We start from the raw sequence: 20,724 nt of genomic DNA, 5'->3' as shown, positions 1-20,724 counted from the left end.
TTATTGATGGCTCAGATACGAACCGTCGACCAAGAGCAACTCTGCCGTCACCGGCGTTCGACATTTCGCGCTCGTTTACCTTTTCTTTTAACCTGAGTTCATCAAACATTTCTTGTATTTCCGTTCGCCAGTCTTCTTGCATAGTGTGAAACGAATCCTGCGGAGTATCGACGAACGACGAGACAGCGATCTCTTCGAGAATTTCCAGAATTTCACGGAATGTCGGACGTTCATGGGGTTCGGGATGCCAACACGCTGTGTAACATTGAAAAACGAATAACTAACAATTGACAATATTTGCAAGTATTTTCAATTTTCTTGGTTTTAATCCTGAATTCGGGAATTGTCACTCTTTTAGGTATTGATTCGATTGATTTTATGCTTATTTGGGGGGGGGGGGGTGTTTGGTTTTGAAAATGAAAATTGAAGAACTGTATCTTTGGTTTAATCATTAAATGTCTCATTTCTGTGAGGGGTCAATCAGTGTTCAGATATTTCCAAATATTCAGATATTTCCGAGGTTCTTTGACTGAATTGAGCGGTGAACATTTCTGCACAGTTAGCAGCAAAAAACACGGCAAAATACGACCTCGATAGCATGATCCATAAGCTTGACACAAGAAGGATATTCTCTTAAACCAGAATCATATAGGCCCTATTGTGGGGCCAGGTCGTGGTTTGCAACCTGTAGATTACTACAGAGTGTCCACGGGCAAGAGACTTGTCCACATTGCCTCTCTCCGCCCAGGAGGAAATGGGTACCTGGCCTGATAGATGACTTCTCAACACTAAGTACTCTTTGTGTTATACAGTTGGCTTCATTATCGTGAAAACGAATTCAACTTACAATCTAAAAGACGAGCAAACGCGGCCGGACACGTCGATGGAATAGGGAGGGTTAATTTGTTGACGCCGACTCCGTAGGCCACAGCTAGCGCATCGATGCCTTTATACGGCGTTTCACCGGTCAGCAGTTCCCATAACACAACACCATAGCTACAAAACAGTTCATCGTTATAATTAGGTATAACGTATCACATTCACCTAGACTGATTGCCAGTCAATTCAATTCAATTATTGATATCATAAATAAATTTCTATCGCTTCTTGATAATTTTCATCAATGTGCATTATCGATATCACTTTATGGTCACTAATAATGTTAATACCGTTATTTCATAGATGAGGCCCCACTCCGCAGAATGAAAGCCTACTAGATAGATTGAGAATAGGCAGGATAATGACTTTCCTTGGCCTAGCTTATGCTTCACCATTACTGAAGGACCATTGGTGGTTTATAGCTTTGAACGTATGGCACCAGAATGGTGTTCAGATATTTCTTTCAAACCAATTAATAACTCTACTAATAAACAGTTCTTAAACTAATATATGAAATCAATTATTCTTAGTAGCTTTATTTCATACTGAAAGCATTCAAATTTCTGAAGCCCTGGCAACAGTTTCATCGACGAAGCCAGTTAGGTAGTGGTTTGTAGTTGCTAGTAAGAACCAATAGATGGCAGCACATGCAGAGCTCCAATTGCCTAGAGGTCTTGCAGTTTTTTGGAAGAAACTAATTAAGTAGTAGTAGCTATCGAAGATAATCTAATAAGAAATTGCATTTGTCTACTGAATGATAGCTCTCATTAGTATTTTTCTATAACGTTTTATTTTAATGTATATCTCCATTGTGCATGCATAGTCCTAATTAGTTACTCCGTTATTTCTGTTTGTTCATTTCAACAAGTATATTGCATGATTAATTTCTTTCTATCGTGTTATTAAATCTGTAAATTCTGTGTTGTCCCTCTGACACTTGTAATGGGTTTGTAGATAAAACAACAATGATTAATAGATAAAAAAAGCTTACCTCCAAACATCGCTACTTTTCGAGAATGTTGACGATTTGATTACTTCGGGAGCCATCCAAGCGTACGTACCGGCCGCGCTCATGTGCGTCGTTTTATAAACCTCCCGTGCTAAGCCAAAATCAGTGATCAACAGAGTCTTGTTCTGGAGGTCTTCATTTTCGATAATCTGCTGAATAAGTACTGAAAAACAAACGGTCAAAAATTCATCATACGATCTTTACTAATAATGCCACGATAGAACCTTTCAAAGCATACCAAATATTCCAGGGCCAATTCATTGGAAAGGGGTATTTTGGCAGCGCCCTATTGTTAGGATGTGGATGATTACTGGATGATCCTTCCCTTTTGTTACACAACACAAAAATAGAACAACTGGCACACAGCTGTCCCTAGTCACTCAGAATCCAGTTGGCATCTCAAGCAGACCCGACTACCTTGCAGTTCTTTTCACCAATAATAATAGTGATCTAACATCGAAAATAGCATAGTAAACCTCGCCTAACTTGGACAAACTGGGACCGACAAAATCGGCCTGACGTTCGGGAAGTCCTTCCAAGGATATATAGGAAAATAGGATGCCAGAAAAATGATCTAGCTTTTGTACAATTCAGTCATAAGTCCGAGATTACCATGTCAGAGTAAGGCAAGTTTTATTGTAGTTTAATTGTAAATGAAACAAGAAATTGTTCCTATTTTGAGAGTATTTCGAAGATTATGGTAGTAATTTTGAGCTCTCAAGAGTCAGGCCCACTCCAGGATGACCTGAGCTTTAGAATAGAAGACGAGTCAGCGGGGATAAGGCAATGCGCAGGGACATCATAAGGCTTTTTAAGAATGACTTAGAGTAAAGTTCCGCCTCCGGGAATTCTGCAAAAACCATCAAAACTAATTTCAAAAAAATATTTCTTTTCCTTTTATGTTTTGCTCGTCTTGATTTTCAATCTAGTAACTTGCGGAAGTTATGTTCATCATAATTTTTCAATCTTGTGATTTGCAAAAAGTTTAGTTTTTTCATTTCTCCAATCATTTGAATAAAATTCAATTTTCACTCCCTTTTCGTTGATTTTTTCTGCAGTCCGTCCGAGGCTTAACGTGAAAAATACTAACATGATAAAAAAACATTCTAATAAATTTTTTCCTAAAACCTTCCAATTCGAAACGCCTATCATAAATCTTTTTTTATATTTTCAAAAAAACATTTCCCTTCGCCTCCCATTTGTTTTTCTTGAAAAAATCCGCCTTATGTAAAAACTAATTAAAAACAGGCAATTCCCATATTGGTGAATTTCCACAGTCTGTATATATATATATACATATATATATACACGACCAGTTTTTTACGAGTGGTGCATTTTCGACGTAAAAACTATCGCTGGGGAGTGGGAACACAAATAGCGCGATCGTATCAGCGTCGGACGCGCGAGCGACCGCTAAGCCGCGGGATCAATGCGATATAACGATTATTATCGTTCATTACGAGTCATGCGATATCTCCATCGAAAGACTAATCACATTTTTTCATTTTATAACGGCATCAACCGAACGAGAACGAACGAACGAACGACGAGCGTATAGTAGCCGTCGCGTTTAACGAGCAACTCAATCTCCCTTGTTACCAACAACAAAATACATCAGCAGCAGCAGCAGCAGCGAGTGCAGTAGCGTGGTGTAGTAGTCGTATCGATATAACGACTAATAACGTCCAATTCTGTAGTTGTAGAGTCAAATCGAAATGCTCTCTACCGACCTGATCTACTCGACTTCGGAGGGTTTATCGAATCGGTCGGATAGAAAAAAACTAACAGATAACTAGAATCCCTTCATGGATCACCAGTGGATGAATACCATATAGAAACGATGAACTTTTGATTGTCACTATTTCAACTGTCCACTGACTGGTTAACTCTAAGGCTGTACTGTAGGGGCATAATTTGGCCCATAAAACGAAATGGCCACTTCTTCCCCATGCGCAACGCTTGAATCTGCAAAATTGCACTAGTACTATATCAATCTAGAAAGCATTCAAAGAGGGATTTGGCCACCTATTACGCGGGATCAGTGATGGGCCCGGCCAAAATGGAAGTGTGTTCCAGTCTTTAGAAGGCCTAATTGATTATCTATTATCATCTTAACGATTGTCACTGATCGGCTACGACGTTGAGGAAAGTCGTACGGAATAGAACTCGTTCTATCCCATTACGATACGACAAACTTTTGAGCAACTACTAGCCTGCGAACTAGCCTAGAATCCGATCCCCAAATCTTCGCGAAAACCGGAACGGAATAGCTCCGAAAATAACGAGACGTTCGAACGCCGTAGAAACGTCGCCTCTAATCGATGATAAACCATTTATGGCATTCAATCTAAAGCTGTCAGTTTTACGTATCGAGCATTATGTCAGAACTCGACGACTGTAAAGAGCGCGGCGCGAGCGTATATCGGACCGGCGCGGCGGCTCTCTCGGCTGAAATTTAATTAGCGTCTTTCTGCGTCATTAAAAATGGATAGTTTTTAGACAAGCTTCGATGGGCAGCAGCGGCGGCGATGCGCTCTCTCGCAAGTTCGTACATCGCGAGACGAGGCAATTATTGCGCGCGCAGACGAACGAACGAGCGATCGACGAATCGCGTGAGCCGCGCCGCAGCCACTGCCGAAGCCGCCGCCGCGATTCGATCGACGCAATATTGATGAAACTCATCATCGTCGGCTAGAAAATGAGCCGAATCACGAAAAGGAATCTATCGGAATCGATTCGTCGATAACGGAAAAAAAACTTGTTGAATATTACGGCATTTCGGCCGTCGTTCGATCGTCGATCGGCGAAATCGATGACGTAAAAAATTTCGACTTTTAGTAACGATAATCAGCGGGTCCGAGCAGATCTGTCGATAGAAAATGTACTAAGAAGGACTTTTTTTGGGCAATTTTAGACCCGAAAATTACCAGTCCTTAGTAATAATTAATACTTCAACAGTCGAAGAAAGGACTTAGAGTCAAAAAGAAGGACAATGATGTCCGTCCAAACCTTTTCCAAAAGAAGGACTTGGAAGGGCCGCTTGGAGACCGTCAGTCATTCCTGAATATGATGAGTTTTCTAGGCTGTCTAAAGGGTTTTGGTCATTCGTTCGTCATGAAATGCAGTCCCACAATATCTGTGTCCAGTTTCATGAAAGAATTCGAGCATAGAACGGTTTTTAAAGCTAAGCTCAGGTTGCCCTACGACACGATCACCTCGCGTTTCACTGCTTTTTAGCTTTTTTTTAATGAAATATCCTGACTATTTCACAATTTTCTAAAATAAAAAGATTATACTGAGATTTCCCTGATTTCTAGGGGTGAATTTTATAGACTGGTATTATCTTTAACCCGGGGGGCTTATGTCATTCAATTGCAACTGAGTCAGCCCCTGGGTTAAAGATTATACACCAGTCTTCAAAACCGACCGACCCCAGGTAAGCGGCCACCCTGCTATACCAAAAAAGTTTCCTCGCTCGACCGTTCCGTAATTTGAATATTCTCGGAATAACCCCAAATGCAACTAAATCATTTTAGAACCGCATCGCTTAGAAGTGTCGATAACGATAGCATTGCACCGTGCAAACAAGATGGAAAACAGATAGCGCGCGACTCCTCCCCCCCCCCCCGCAGGAGGTACGAGAAAAAAAGGTATCGAAACGAACGAATCTCTAGGGGCTGTTTAAACAACATGATTTGTGGCTCGCTGCCTCGTAAACGACCGGCGGCCATTCGGTGGCGATTCTCCTCGTCGCGAGAGACCGCCGATCCATTCCGCGCGATCGGTAATATCGGCATTATCATCAGTTCGCGACCGGTTAATTAGTGCGCTGAGTAGAGCGCCGGACTGTCGAGTACAAATGATCCGTGAGTGACCGCGGCGCGCATACCGCCGAGGCGTAATACATCACAAACCCATTTCCTCATACGAGAGAAAGAGACGGCGCCATTGATTTTACATATTCTTCCGAAAACGCTCGACCGGCTGAGCTCCCCGGAGGACGTACGAATCTTTCGCTATGTACGTATACGGAGCGCCGGATCGACGGATCTATAACGACTGAATCGGGGCTTCTCCGTCTCTCTCTCTCTCCGGCGACGCGGCCGAACGAGCTACCGTCAACGTTATGAAGACAAACAAATACGTCCGAATATAAGTAATTGCAACGCCGGAATCTTCGCGTATAACAGATCAAATTGCAAATGACATTCGGAATAGACGAACGCGGCCGCAATACAGCTCGGCCGACTTAACCGGCTACGTCGCCAATCACAGTAGATATACTAAGAATAAACATCGCGGATCTTTAATACAAAATTGCCCGGCTGGCCGCTGTTAGTTGACTTAAGCTTTTCCCCTGACCATATTCCTTGACATGCACGTTGTTTTCCCCGACTCGATCTGCTAAGAATCCGATCAATTAACACAGTCAAATACGTGTAAGACATAGAAGGAAACTGTTTTGATTTTCACGCGCGATCTCAACAAATTTCCCAGATCTTTTAGCTTTTTTACGAAGTTCCCTGACTATTCCCGCAACTTTTTTAAAGAAACGATAATTCCCTGACTTTAGGTGCAATAGCCACAGTCAAACGTGGAGAGAAGACGATCAAATAAAAACCCATTATTTACGAATTAAAAGTATTAAAAAACGTTAATTTATTGAATCAAAATAATCGAAAGACACAACGTTTCGATCTCACCCTAGAGATCGTCGTTAGGTGATGATGGGTTTTTTTCATCATATCCCCGTCTTTTCTTCGATTTCCGGGTATGTGCCCACCAATGATCGCTCCCTATCTACAAGGACGGGCGATATTCACCCGATCGATGCATCTATCCTTGAAGAGAAACGTCGAAAATCGTACGCGTGTGTGTGTGTGTGGAAACATATGTTTCGATGAACTGGATTCGCGCTACGTGAACCCCCTACTCCCCCCCCCCCATACAACGTGCTCATCTCGCTCCTGACCTTCAGTTATTTTCGGATTCGATCGAAGTCTTTCGTGATTAAACACGAATCATCATCCGTTTAGGGGTGAGATGTTTACGCGGGCCGGCGATGGCGCGGTGCGGTTTACTACTACCACCACCGATAGATCGTAACTGGTATAATTATGCTACATTCCCCGCTACCCTTATAGCGCGCAGGTATGGTCAAATTGGTTACGAGTTTATTTTTACGAGTCCGGATGGTTGAAAAAAAAACTTGTTGCAAAAATTGCGAACCTTTCCAAACTACGGAGGGGGGGGGGAAAGTCTTAATATTCGTTTGTATACCGGATCAAATGTATGAACAGCCTAGTGACAACTGCCATTATGAAAACAATTTCACTTTTTCTCCCAAAATAATAACTCGAAAAAGTAGTCAATTGTATTCATCACATTAATCAACCAAAGGCATCTGTTACATCACACATGACCTGGATGATAAGATAAAAACCCACTTTAAGTACAAATCAAAAGTATTTTAAAATCGAGAGTTTACTTATTCAAAAAGTCTAAAAGACACTTTTGTTTCGATCTCACCCCCTAGAGATCAATGTCACCTTAAAATTCTCTTTTAATTTGTACATAGTGGGTTTTTATCTTATCATCGTTCACCACGTTTGAGTGAGGTTATTGTACTATGACCAGGATGGTCGAACACCAACGAATCTATAAATAGAAGTGTCCTTATCATCCGAGGCAGATTTGTATATATTTACATGTACTGTGTATCAAATCAGTCAGTATCATTAATCTAGATTCATCCCGTAACTAACTACTGCAAGTATGTATACAGCTAAGTAGCGTAAACAATGCATCTTTATTAGAAGTAATTCGCAACCTATATCTATCATACACGCAAATATCAATTCGATTATGAAGTCAAGAGAATACGCCGCATAGTCGTGGGCGGTTTCTATAAATAGAATATATAGAACGGGTTGTTGTAGTAATAATTAACAGCTGCGATGATCATCATATTTAGTAACAAACCGATCTGACTGCCGAAGCAGCTGCTTAGGTATATTTCACTTTTTTCAATATCGAAAAAAGATTTCAATATATATATATATATATATATATATATATATATATATATATATATATATATATATATCTACGAAGATTATTGAAAATCTGGTTTAATCTCTAGTCCATACATGAAATTAAATATCCAGATATGTAGCGTATCATAGTCCACGGCCCCGATGAAAAAATACCGTATTTTTTAAAAAAGAAATTCGCAGAGATAGAAGAATAACGATAGAAACAATAACTGACAAGTTACTTTCATTTTCCATCAGATAAAGCCACCGGCTCGAATGTATATAGCGCAGGAATATTGTCCCCTGCACCCGAGCAAAAATGCTGTGGAGCAAAGGGAGCTGTGGAAAGCCTGCATGTATACAACCATATTTACTACGTATCTGCACCATTTACAGGCGACTTTTCCATGTCAAATATATTTGAATTTAAAGGAATCCCTGCATTCCTTTTACAATAACATCGAAATTGAGGATGTTGCCAGGAGGGGAAATAATGATTTGATCAATTCAATAACCCATACCGTACAGAAAGCGATAGTCATGTAACGAATCAACGATTTCTATTCTGAAATTTATACGCTAGCCGCTTTCATAAGTTTTTGAGTAATGGCGCCCGCACATTGACGACGGATGCAGCATAAAGCGTACCGAGATTCCCGCGCACGTTTTGCGCTGCGTCAAAAAATATCGAACATGTTTTTGGCTAACGGCAAAATGCGCTGAAAAAATCTGGAGTGGGGGAGGATGGGGCTTAAAGTTTGAATGCCGATATTTTTTTGTCTGACTCGGCAAGCGAGTTCTACAAGAGGCGGCAATTATTGGCTTTGCGAGAAAAATTGCGCCCGATCCACCTCATCAGATCTGATCGCCGACCATTCCACTAAATTTACTCCGATTCACATCTAACGATAACTTTCTTCGTTCGGGAGCCGGCCAATTAGAGATGCGTTTCTCTCCCATCAGATCACACGGCGAGTCACAATTCATTTCAACCAAGTGCGCGCTCTCTCTGATCGCTGGGAAAATCTATCGCGTTTGTCTTGGCAAGCTGGAACAAGCGACTAAATTTGCAGACATTCCAGCAATGAATCCGCAATAGGTTAACAAGAAAATTCGTATAAGCCTAAGTGAATTCTGGCCAGTGCACACCTAATTCTAGGTTCTTAGAATTATAATCCAAATTTATGCTTATAATCATAAGCTTATAATCCAAATTTATGCAAACAGATATGACATAAATATTCATAATTCAAGAAACATTAGTGCATTAGGCCTACAACGATTGCTTTCACAAGTTTATAAGCTGTCACACTGAATGCAAAAATTAGCACTTTTTAAAGTCTTCAGTCAGCCTTGTTTCCTGAATCCGAAGACGAGTGCCCGGCATTTTTCAAAATCAATGGTTAAGCCACAAAAAAAAAAGATAATTCATTTGCAATAAGATTCATTTTGATAGAAACAGCACTTCAGATTTTTACTAAGTCCAACTGAAAAGACACAAAAGCGCGCAAGAAAATTAGTAAATTTCCTTTTGATGATATGATTTCACCTGAAAATCAATCACTAATTAGGGCCTACCCTAAATGTTTTCAAAAATTAAAAACTTTGTAAAAAAAAGGCTTGCTAGAAAAAAAAGCTTGCTAGAAACCCTGTATAAAGAGGTGCCCTTAGCGTTCTAGCCACAGTTACCGAAATAAAATCTCCCTTGAAAAAAAAACACACCTAATCCCGGTTGAAGTAAAAACTCAGGTGCAATCTCTCATCTCGGGAACGTTGTTGTTGACTTAGTACAAACTGAAGAAGATCGCTGTAGCATTATATGCGGCAATGAGAAACTGGTTAAAAATTACACGCAACTTATAGGTCTACCCCGTACGTGTGTACGTGTGTACACAGATATCATCGATACGGCTCAAGACGTAGAGAAGATGAATGGATCTGTTATAGAATTCTATCGGAAAATAATATAACCGACTCATCGGAAAATGAAAAGTTCAATGATGTGAAGTTCAGTGTTGCCTAACGCCAAACTGAGGTCGCACTGAAACAAACTCAGGTGGCACAAATGCCAAATTCAGGTCACATTTAGGCAAAATTCAGCTAGCACAAATGCCAAGTTCAGGTGGCACTAATGCCAAACTCAGGTCGCACTAATGCCAAACTCAGGTCGCACTAATGCCAAACTGCCGAGTCGCCGAAACTGCCAGAGAATGCCGAGTTGCCGATTCAGTCAAGACTCATTTGTTGGATGTCAGCTACACTCAGGTCACCTGAGATCCGCGATCATTTTGAACCGAACGCTTAAGTCATGTGATGTGTACGTCGCTGTTCATTGGCTACGACGTAATGATCGGCCGTAAGAACACTCAGTCAAATCTCATGTGACTTAGGCTTAAGAAATCTGGTCCTATCTAAGGCACAAGATGATTGGAGTGGCAGCAAGATTCTTCAATACTAGCGAAAAAACCGGGGTGACCTTACATAGAACTTCACGGAAAAATTATGTGAAGTAAAGTAGGAAGAGATTATCAACGACAAACACGGAGTGAAAGGAAAAATGTATTTCAGCTTGTTCATAAGTAATGAGAAATACTGGAAAGTATTTCTAAAAAGGAAACCAATATTTCAAGTTTTCGTTTTTAAAGAGGTTATCAAATATATGTAGAAACAACTCTGGTGGTCCAGAGACACCGCGCCAACTCGGTGAAATACTACACATAGGGCCTATCCAATATTAAACACCCCCCTGGTGGATTAATACAGTGAGCTCGAAACTCCCCACAATCATAGAATATATGTTATGAGCTAAAATTCTGCAATTAATTGTAGTATGGTTAAAAATATGCCTAAGCTTCTGCTTTTCAATGACCCTAGTGAAAAAATACTGAAATCAATAACCTTGAAACTCGCCATAATCATAGAGCATGGAATGAGCTACAATTCTGTGCATTGATTGATGATTTTCTTGTTGGTTCTCATTTTCTGAGTCTAATCTCCTCGAAATGTCTTGAATAGATCAAACACTCCATAATTATCAAACACTCCATAATTTTCAGGAGAAGTTAAGTTCTAATCGCGACTCTCTTATCATGACATTTTGTCTGCCTTTTTAGAGGCATTCATCACTAAAGTGAATGAGGCAAAATATACCATGAATAATCATCATCAGGTCTTATCGAATGTCATTGGTTTTAATGTTCGATCTCAGTGTAAATTTTTGTAAGTATATAAGATTATTTAAATCATTTGACTCAATCGTCTTAGAATGCAGACGGAAAGACCTAAGATTATCGAATCCAAATAATATTGAATGTAGATTCCATTCGATAGGAATCGGGTTATTACAGGTTTCCAAATTTCGTATTCCGTAACTTTTCCATACCCGGCGCGTCATCCATTTTCCATAACCATTACTCATACCTAGAAAACCTAGAACAAGCAATGCAGGCCCTAGTCAGTAACCTGTCTGTGGTTTAGTTTCACAATCGGATATTTTCACAAACCACAGTCAGGAATGGGAAGGTCATTTTTGTATGAAATCTTCGTCAGCCAATTTGACTGACGAGTAATTTGCCTGGCATTTCATTGTCTCTTAAGATATCCGTCTAATTTTTGTTGTAATCGACGCACAACAGATTCGTAGTTTGTCTGATACCTATAACACCTCACCTGACGATCTTAATCCATGTGCAAATCGGCCGTAAAGTGAGAGTAAATTTCCGTTGGGTCAACAGCTGCCATTTTGAAAATTACTGGAGGTGCTGGCACCTGTGGACTGAGGCCAGGACAACAGCTCAAACTAACAAAGCGAAACGACGAAATTGAAAAAAATTAAGAAATCAACACTTATTCACATTTTTCTTTTACCAGAATTTATTATTTCATTATTTATTATGGAAAACACGAAGATTTGAAATATAAGTTGGAAAACCATCAAAAATAAAAATTGTCGTTTCGTCTTGGAAGTTTTATATAAATCCTTGTAGGTCCCCTTGTCTTATCATGCCACATGTGCAATACAGAGAAATGGCGGCCAATGGCGAAATTGGTGGAGAAATTAATTAATTTCTCAAAATAATGTTCATTAACCACTCGAAACATACATAAAATTGGATTATTTCGAAAGGTACCTGTGTTAGTTTGTGAATTAAGCCATTAATTGTGGACTGAAGTGAATAGAAAGTATATTTTTGAAGTGTTACTTTTTTCAACCGTGTTTTGGTTCTTGTCATCCCTAACGTTGGTATAAGCCCATCCGATTATAAAAAGCTTACCACCAACGATTAGGTAACTAACTATGCAGGCCCATACGTAATAAATAAGTGCCAATTATCAATACCATCGACAAAGTGTTTTCATAAAGCTATCAAATGTTTAGTAAGACATTTAGAAATAGGCACATAAAATCCAACATAGAAGGAATATTTTACTTGAGACCATTTTCTGCTCCTTTTGCATAGCCATAGAGAAAAAGATTTCCATCAGCTTTCTAAGGCCCTGGAAATAATTCCCATTATCAAAAATATTTCAAGACTTTCCAAAACCCGTAAGAACCCTGTTTTATGGGCTTGTAGCTGGCAAACTTACCAGGGGCGGGTCTAGGGGTAAATCTGAGGGTCTTCTCAGAATTCTAGGGGCATACCTAAAAGAAAAGGGCACTGATAACACACCGAGCACAGCGCCCGAGGCTAACACTGCTTCAGCGCAAAGCCCTTCCGGGGGGGTATGAGACCCCACAGAAAATTTTGAGATTCCAGCACTGATTTGAAGCAATTTCCTGCATTTTGAGTCATGAAATTGTTTTGCGAGCAAAATATTTTGAGGGCAAATTTTTAGGGTCTTCCAGAAGACCTTCAAGACCCCCTAGATCCACGCCTGCTTACGAATTCAGGATATCAATCAATCGAGTTATTATTATATCGATGAGAATAACAAACATGTTTCATAAACGACAATCTTTTCACAATAGGCGGCAAACATCGCCTCGATTGCTTCGATGCCGCGAATTTATATCAGCAATAGAAAAAATCAATGACATTACCATCGTACGACAAATGGTAATACCACTTGTTGCGAGATGCTACGAAATTTTCCCGGTTTTTTCGCCGGCAGCCGGCGTCGTTTGCGTTATACGGGCGCATCCGATTAGCGCAAATTGTGTTTTATCAACTCAGCCGGGGCAATCGAATGAACCGCTCTCGCGCGCGACGCGGCATTCAGTCGACGATTCACCGCGAGCGGCTAGAGTGACAAATCGTGTAAATCCATTCTATATTTATAAAACATCAATGACTACTACACTAGTGACAGAATGAAACCTGCCTCTCCCTCTCCCTCTGCCTCATGCCTTTCCCCTGCCTCTTCTCTTCTCCTGCCTCTGCCTCTCCCTCTCCTCTGCCTCTCCTCCTTCCTCTGCCTCATGCCTCTCCCTCTACCTCATGCCTTTCCCTCCCCCTGCCTCTCCCTCTGCCTCATGCCTTTCCCCTGCCTCTACCTCTGCCTCTCCTCCTGCCTCTGCCTCTCCCTCTCCTCCTGCCTCTCCCTCCCCCTGCCTCTGTCTCATGCCTCTCCCATGCCTCTCCGCCTGCCTCTACATCTCCACCTGCCTCTGTCTCATGCCTCTCCACCTGTCTCTGTCTCATGCCTCCCCCCTGCCTCTGCCTCTCTCTGTTTCGTGCTGTTTATTTCGCTATGGCTATTCTCTCGAAAACTGCGTCTTACGTATATAGTGCCTCTCGCTGTCGTCGTCATTTCGATGATAGCTTACGACAAGACGTGGGAGTAACAGAACGATTTTTCGATCCGTGGACTGAGAGGACTAGATTTTGTCACGGGATGGTCTTATTCATCGACCGCCGAAACTTCCAAGGATATTCATGCGGAGACGATTCGGCCCGGATCAGCCCCCCAGTCAAATTTGGCCCATGCCTGATTAGAGAGCGGGTTCACACATGTGTTAACCACTCACTTGATACTAAGCAATTAAAATACACCTCTCAATAGCGAACACCTCCAATAGTGTACACTTTTCGCTCACTCTCACTAAGAGAGAGGTTTCGCTATACATGTATTCAATTCGCTAAATGAGATCGACGTAGGGAGCATGATATATGTACACTAGAATACAAATACGGAGAAAGCCGTTTTACAATGCGTTTCGTTACGATCGGAGCTCATTCCGTTGAAGGACTCTCTTTAACCTGTACGGAATTGTCAAACAGCCACGTGAATAATACATAGCCGCACGGTTGCCGTTCGTATCGAGTTTACTCCGCGGCGAGAAAGAATGACTGAGTGCCGCTTCGACTGACTGATAGAATTCACAGAAACCCCTGCATCGTCATTATGCCAAATGTATTATATATATATGCGTGCATAGGGCTATATGTATTTTGCACGTAGATATATGACCACCGCCACCATCATCCTCCCTCGGCAGGGATTCGAACCTGATGCCATCGCTACACTCAGCCACGGCACGAACCCCCGCCACACAGACCTGGTGCGCGGAGGTACGTGCGCAGGTTTACCGCGCGCGAAAACTCGCGGCGCCAATCGCTCGTTGTATAATCGCCGAGGTGGATTTCACGGAAGAACTATAAACGGGAAAACCCGAGCTAAAATAAAACGTGATATCTGATTGGCTAGTAACGATATCATCTAAGCTGCGCATGTAGTTGTGCACTCGGTCTAGTGCGGCAGGGTTTCGTACCACGGCAGGTCTAGGGTTAGGATTAGAGTTAGGATAATCGTGAAGATACCTATATTCGATGGCTGCGGGTCGCTGCACTAGGGTATTACCTATGATCACCTATAGATGGGGAGGGTAACCGAACCTATAAGTGGCATCGAGATTAAAAACCGACAAAATTCTGAACATCTTCTTAATTATCAATAATAGGACATGATGGCTATATCGATACGACTTTCACCCTATAGCCGCGTTCACGCTATCACTAGTTAGACCGTACCTGGAACATACCAAATTTAGAGATGCCCGAATCAGAGAGCGCGTTGACACATACGTTGCTAAATTGGCTACAGATAGAACTTATATGACTGGGTCCACGAGATGTCGCCGCCTCGAGTATTTCGACCCTAAATATATAGAATAACTACGCCTGTTGATTTATGAGTCCCACAAGCGAGGGACGGATGTAATGATCGTTCTAATTTTTCGGCAAAATATACAAAATGATATTAAGTTTCGAAAACTATCATCAGCTCGATGATCATTCAATTTCAATTGAATTCATATCGTAGATTAGGGCCTTATTTATACGTAATTAAAACATATAGGCCTATATATATACGTTTTAATGGAGCTCAAAATCTTGTCTGTATACCGGGTTACTATACGCCGCGCATTACAACGCGAGATAAAGAATCCAATTTACTACCGTTTCTAATATCCGAAAGACGTCGGATTAATTGCCGCGTACACAATCTCAACATCTTGATACGCGACGAAACGGCTACACTTAAGAATCTACACTACATCGGATGTCGACTATAGCCGCGTTCACACTAGATTCGGCGCTTACGAAGTACCGTACTGCGCTGGAGCCGAATTCACCGATATACGGCGCTTACACAGCCAGCTACGTTCACACAACGAGTCGGCAATTCGGCATTTAGTAAGCCCAGTATAGTAGTCACCCAGTGTGCCAATAGAGGGGACTGTAATTAGTGTTAAGTGTATTGTACAACGAGGATGTAAATACGCGGCTAGCTAAGCGCCGAATCTACGTTCACACTACAGAAAATACGCATCTAGCTCAGTGCCGTACTGAGATCGGGTTTTCGGCGCGGAATCGCATTCAGCGCTTAAAAAGCCGCGTACTTCAGTACAGAACTGAATAAGCCGCGAATAATATCCCATTGTAAACGCTTAGTACTGTACTGAAATCCTAGTGTGAACGCAGCTTACCTACTAAATGACCCCTGCATCGACGCAAACAAACGGTCTAGTTGCACCACGATCTATCAAGGGGGGAAACATAAAATCAACCGATGCTCTCCTAGAACTAACGACAGGACGTCGAGCGTTTTTTCCGGGAGGGCCGTGCGCGACAATTTCCTAATGAACATTAATTAAGTAAACGGCAAACAAAGCACTTAGGTTGAACTGTTTTCATACGCCGCGTATACCGAGCTTGCGCGGTGCATACGGGGGGGGGGGGGGTTCGCCCCGCCGGGAATCGGCGTTTAGCTACTTTATTATTATTTCGTACCATACACCGAACTAACACCACGGATGAATATCTTATGATTAATGGGCTGAAAATATTCGTTCGTTCGATCGAACGTTAAAACGATGAATTTTAAGGCCCACGAGACCGAGTTGCGGTAATATTGGCGCGTATCGACCGCGTATTTTCACCGCTAAATTTCCGACTCAAGGCCGACCTTTATAAACCTATCAAGCCTGTCGCTAGGAGTTTGAAAGGGGACTTTTGACGTGTTCTGTTGTAGCGACCACCGCATATGCGATGCCCAGTCTGGGGGCTTCCCCAGAAACTCTTTTTTAAAACTATTCCCCAAGCATCTGGTGAATATTTTACTCGCTCTCTAACTAGGGTCAGTGGCATCGCATTGTATTTCAACTAATACCAATATACTGGTAGGACATTCGTTTTGAAATGTTACCAGAACATGTCACAATTATAGAATCTTAAAAATTATTCTAATGAAATTATGCAGGGCACTTTCTAAAAAGGGGTGCGACAGCGAGACACAAGATTAAGATACATGGATATGAAGACCTCATTCCAGCTCATTCATTTTTGGGGGGATTGAAAGCCCTGCTACTTCAGCAGCTATATTGTCATAATGGAACCCCTTTAGAATTCCAGCATGTGAAGAACGCCACGTTCGTACAAAAACCCGGTTCTTAGCTGTATCTGGTCAGGAAAGGAGACAGCAATGAGCTTTACGTTAAAACTCTATTAAAATGTTCAAATGTGGTCTGGCATTATTCACAGACTGGCAACATTTTTGACTATGAATATTCTCGATTAAAACTACTATGATATCCACACTATATAGACATTGTCTCAGATAACCAGCAGAGGCAACCATAATTATAACTAACCACCATCATTTAGCACATACTAATTGATTAACCTGACCAAAAAACAATGTACAAATTTTTCAAATTCATGAACATGCATCATGTATCAATCAAACTTTTTTTTCTGATATTATCTAACATCACGCTGTGATGGTTGGTGTATTACGGTAATGTTTTATTGCATAATTTTTTTTTCATTACTGGTATTTTCAATAAAGAAATTGAATTGATTTGTCAAACGTAATAATTTGACTCAGGTCAAATCTGGCTCAGATCTGGATATTTTAAATCGGGTCAAACAGGCATGGGCGGCAGGCCTATTTGGGGCGGCCCGTGGGAACTGTTATTCCGGGCCAAAAATAGTCCATGGCTTAAGATTATGTTTCTACCAAACGCTGGTAAAATGCATCGAGGAATATTTCGATTTGAAAACACTTCAATTTTTATGATCAAACGATATACAAATGAGATCATGCATTCGACCAAGATGTGCTTTTTTACGCGTTATCTCAATAGCTAGAGGAGCATATACTAAAGTGAGACAAGCTGAAGGATATGTGTGGGACACAAATAAAGGAGAAATGAAGAAATAAGCTATATGTGTACTCCAGGGAATCGACACAACAGGATTTCAAAGAAATTCAGTCATGTTCAATAACAGGGGGGCTCGAGGAAACTCATTCGTTTATAACGAGTAATAACACGAAAGATGGGTCAACCAAAAGAGGGCCAGTCAGTGGAAAATGTTCAGGTATTTGTCTCTGGCAATCAGGGATGATTGGTGAAGTAAGTGATGGCTTCTGGAATGTTTGACAATTCGCTATGATTACACCACCGACTAATATGACATTTATCGGTATCGGTAGGCATTTTTTGCGAAATTAGGAAACATGGACTCGCTTTCGGAATCACGATTTCGAAAATCATAAATCTCGGTTCGGTATTTTTCTCCGAACAAAGCCGGTACAATTCGAAAACCGTTCGGCCTAGGTGGGCCTGTATTGACGTCGACAAGGTCTGCTAGCCCTTTATAATAGCGCGTACAAGATATACGCGCAAATACGTTATAAAAACAGCGATTTCTTTTCATAAATAACTGGGTCTTAAAAAAAAGAAATAGAAAAATTCACATACAGGCCTATATAGATATTCATTTTCTAAATAAGGAAATACTACTCATGATTACAACAAAACCGCCCTCGTCAAGGACACGCGCCAGAGCGATATCGTAGTAGACCGAATGAGACCAGTTTATATTTATAGAAATGATGAACAAATACTACCGTTATGTAGTTAGGAAAGAATATTGTGTATATATAGTTCAATCACTACTACATGAAAGAGGATAGTAAAACGATAAGAATTATGCCTATTGTGTAGATAAAAAAATACACAGAACGACGATAACTTTTTTCCTGTAAAGTTACTGTAGTACTACCGGAAAAGGTATTGGATGTCCAAATAGCCTAATTGAATATTGAAGTCCTGGGAGTGGGAGTCTCGCAAACAATCGAGGAAATCTTACAAAAATTCAGCGACAGGGAGTGTTGTGTAGTTTATTACTCCCCCGATCAGCGAAAAAAATGGAGAAAAAGTTTTTTCAGTCTAGTAGCCTCAGGGGTTCTCAAAATGTATACCTTTCATGACAGGCTTATTTGCCTGAGACCGAATACGCAAAATCGTTGACGTGTGTCACTTTAGAAATTCGCCCGTTGTCAATATTTGGGCGAATTATAAAGATTTCACAGTCAAAAAACCTACGACATCTAACGTTACAGTTAATTCTTAGATCGACTTAATTCCCCTGATGCAGCGGATTCCTCCCGATAAGCATGAAACAGCCAACGAACCAGTTACAGTTTATACACAGCATTCAATAGGTAATAATTTCCCGTAGGCGGAATTAATCCACACCTGATTAAGACATAATTGAACATCTATACCATGTGTTGGCCGTACAGGTTCCAGTACCCGGTAATTAAATTATTAATTCCTTCAGGATCCGTATGCGCGGTAAGGACACGATAGCAAACGTATCTCGAAACATTAGCGCTGATACGCGATGTTGTTGTAACTAGTTTTAGTACTGCAATCGCTAAGATGCCTATACAGCGGAATAGCGTTTCAGATTTTTCAGCAATAAACAAGAGATCTAAAAGAGGGCCGATGAACAGATCAAAATACGTTTTTGAGGAAGTGTGAGACATCATCATTGTTCTGCTGGAAGGATCAGACACTTTAATTTCTCAGAAAAAAAGCCTCAAATGGGCATAATAGCATCACCTTTAACCATACACATGAATATATGTACTGAAATTACCATTCATCTGACTGGTATCTTAAAAATGTTAAGTTCAAAGATCTTGGAAAAGGTGGTGTCCAACGATTGGAAGGGCAACCCAGTGAAGCAATCAATCTATGCCTTTCATAAAATCATGAAATTGACTACTTCAAAAATTTCAGGTTCCCTGTTTTCGTTAGAAAAGGTCAGACAGGAATTTTCTTAAGAATTTTGAGGATCCCTTAATTGAAATCAAAATCAAGCAGGGGTGCACGGACTCTCTGCTGCCTATCATGAATGTCATGGGATGTTCAATGCAGTTCAACACTGGAGGAGCTGAAAAATGATTCAAAATACCTGTCACCAGAAAAAAACGTACTACCGCTAATACTTACTGTTACTTGACTTCAGGTCTCGGTGAATCAAAGGCATCGGCGCCTCCTCGTGTAGATAATACATTCCACGCGCGATTTGTATAGCCCATCCGACCAACACGTCAGGAGGTATATGCCGTCCGACTAGCGCACGATTCAAAGAACCGCCCACCGCATATTCCATCACTAGACACAAATTCGGTTCCTCCAGACATACTCCTTTCAGGGTCACTATATTTGGGTGGTTGCACAACCAGAACAATTTCGCCTCCTGCCTCACGTTCTCCGAGATCACGCTCAACGGTTCGTCGGGATCTTGACGCGCCGCTTTCACGGCGACGACCTCGTTTCGCCAGATGCCGCGGTAAACCTTTCCGAACCCGCCGACGCCGATCACCTCCTCCAATTCGAGTTCGGCGAACGGAATCTCGAACGGCCGATCGCCCTCGCCTTGCGGAGACACCTGATCGACAACGACTTGTTGGGTGACGAAATTACTCGGGAATATTCCCACTTTATCGCCGACTTTGCCCGTCCACCAGCCCTCGTCGCCGGAGATTTTCGCGTCTTTCGACAAGACCTCGACGTGAACGCCTCGGTGGAGGGTGAGCTCATCGTCGCCGGTCGCCTCGTAGTCGAATATCGCCGTCCAAATTTGGTCCTTCCGATAGCAGTCGCGCAATTCCGGCATGAAGGACTTACAAGCTTCCATCGAGAAGGATGTAATTGTGCCGCCGAGGCTGGGCATTCGACTTCGGCTGCTTTTTCTTCTGCGTCGTTGACGGCTGCACTCGTTTTTGGCACTGCTGCTGCTGCTGCGCGCCGCTAATTTTTACGCAATTGCGACAGCTACACCACATCTAGTAGATTTATCAATCCGACGAGGACGTACTAGGAAACATTTTTATTTTCTGGGTGAAATAAATCGAACGATTCGGTAACAAAATCTAAATTTCAATACACACATGAACGAGGAAAATATTGACAGTTGTGATGGATGTCGAGTGATGATGATGTGATGGTACTACTATCGGCTCGGTTCATCGTCATTTTCTCTAATTTACTCACGCAAT

At 41.5% G+C, this 20,724-nt stretch overlaps 1 protein-coding gene across 1 annotated transcript in view; it reads right to left on the bottom strand.

Moving 5' to 3' along the window:
- Window positions 1-20,477, bottom strand: part of LOC141902171 (mitogen-activated protein kinase kinase kinase 10-like) — a 33,352-nt gene extending 12,875 nt beyond the window's left edge. The window contains exons 1-4 of the mRNA XM_074789814.1: window positions 19,673-20,477; window positions 1,871-2,051; window positions 848-996; window positions 80-255 (exon numbers count right to left, since the gene is read on the bottom strand). Of these exons, the coding sequence (XP_074645915.1) occupies window positions 80-255; window positions 848-996; window positions 1,871-2,051; window positions 19,673-20,399 (1,233 nt within the window). The 5' untranslated portion in view covers window positions 20,400-20,477. The remainder of the gene's footprint in view (window positions 1-79; window positions 256-847; window positions 997-1,870; window positions 2,052-19,672) is intronic.
- Window positions 20,478-20,724: the final 247 nt, after the last annotated feature.

Source organism: Tubulanus polymorphus, chromosome 1 (genome assembly GCF_964204645.1).
Source record: "Tubulanus polymorphus chromosome 1, tnTubPoly1.2, whole genome shotgun sequence".
Taxonomy (NCBI): domain Eukaryota; kingdom Metazoa; phylum Nemertea; class Palaeonemertea; order Tubulaniformes; family Tubulanidae; genus Tubulanus; species Tubulanus polymorphus.
The sequence above is the reverse complement of the archived record's forward strand: the minus strand, read 5'-3'. Positions and strand labels throughout refer to the sequence as shown.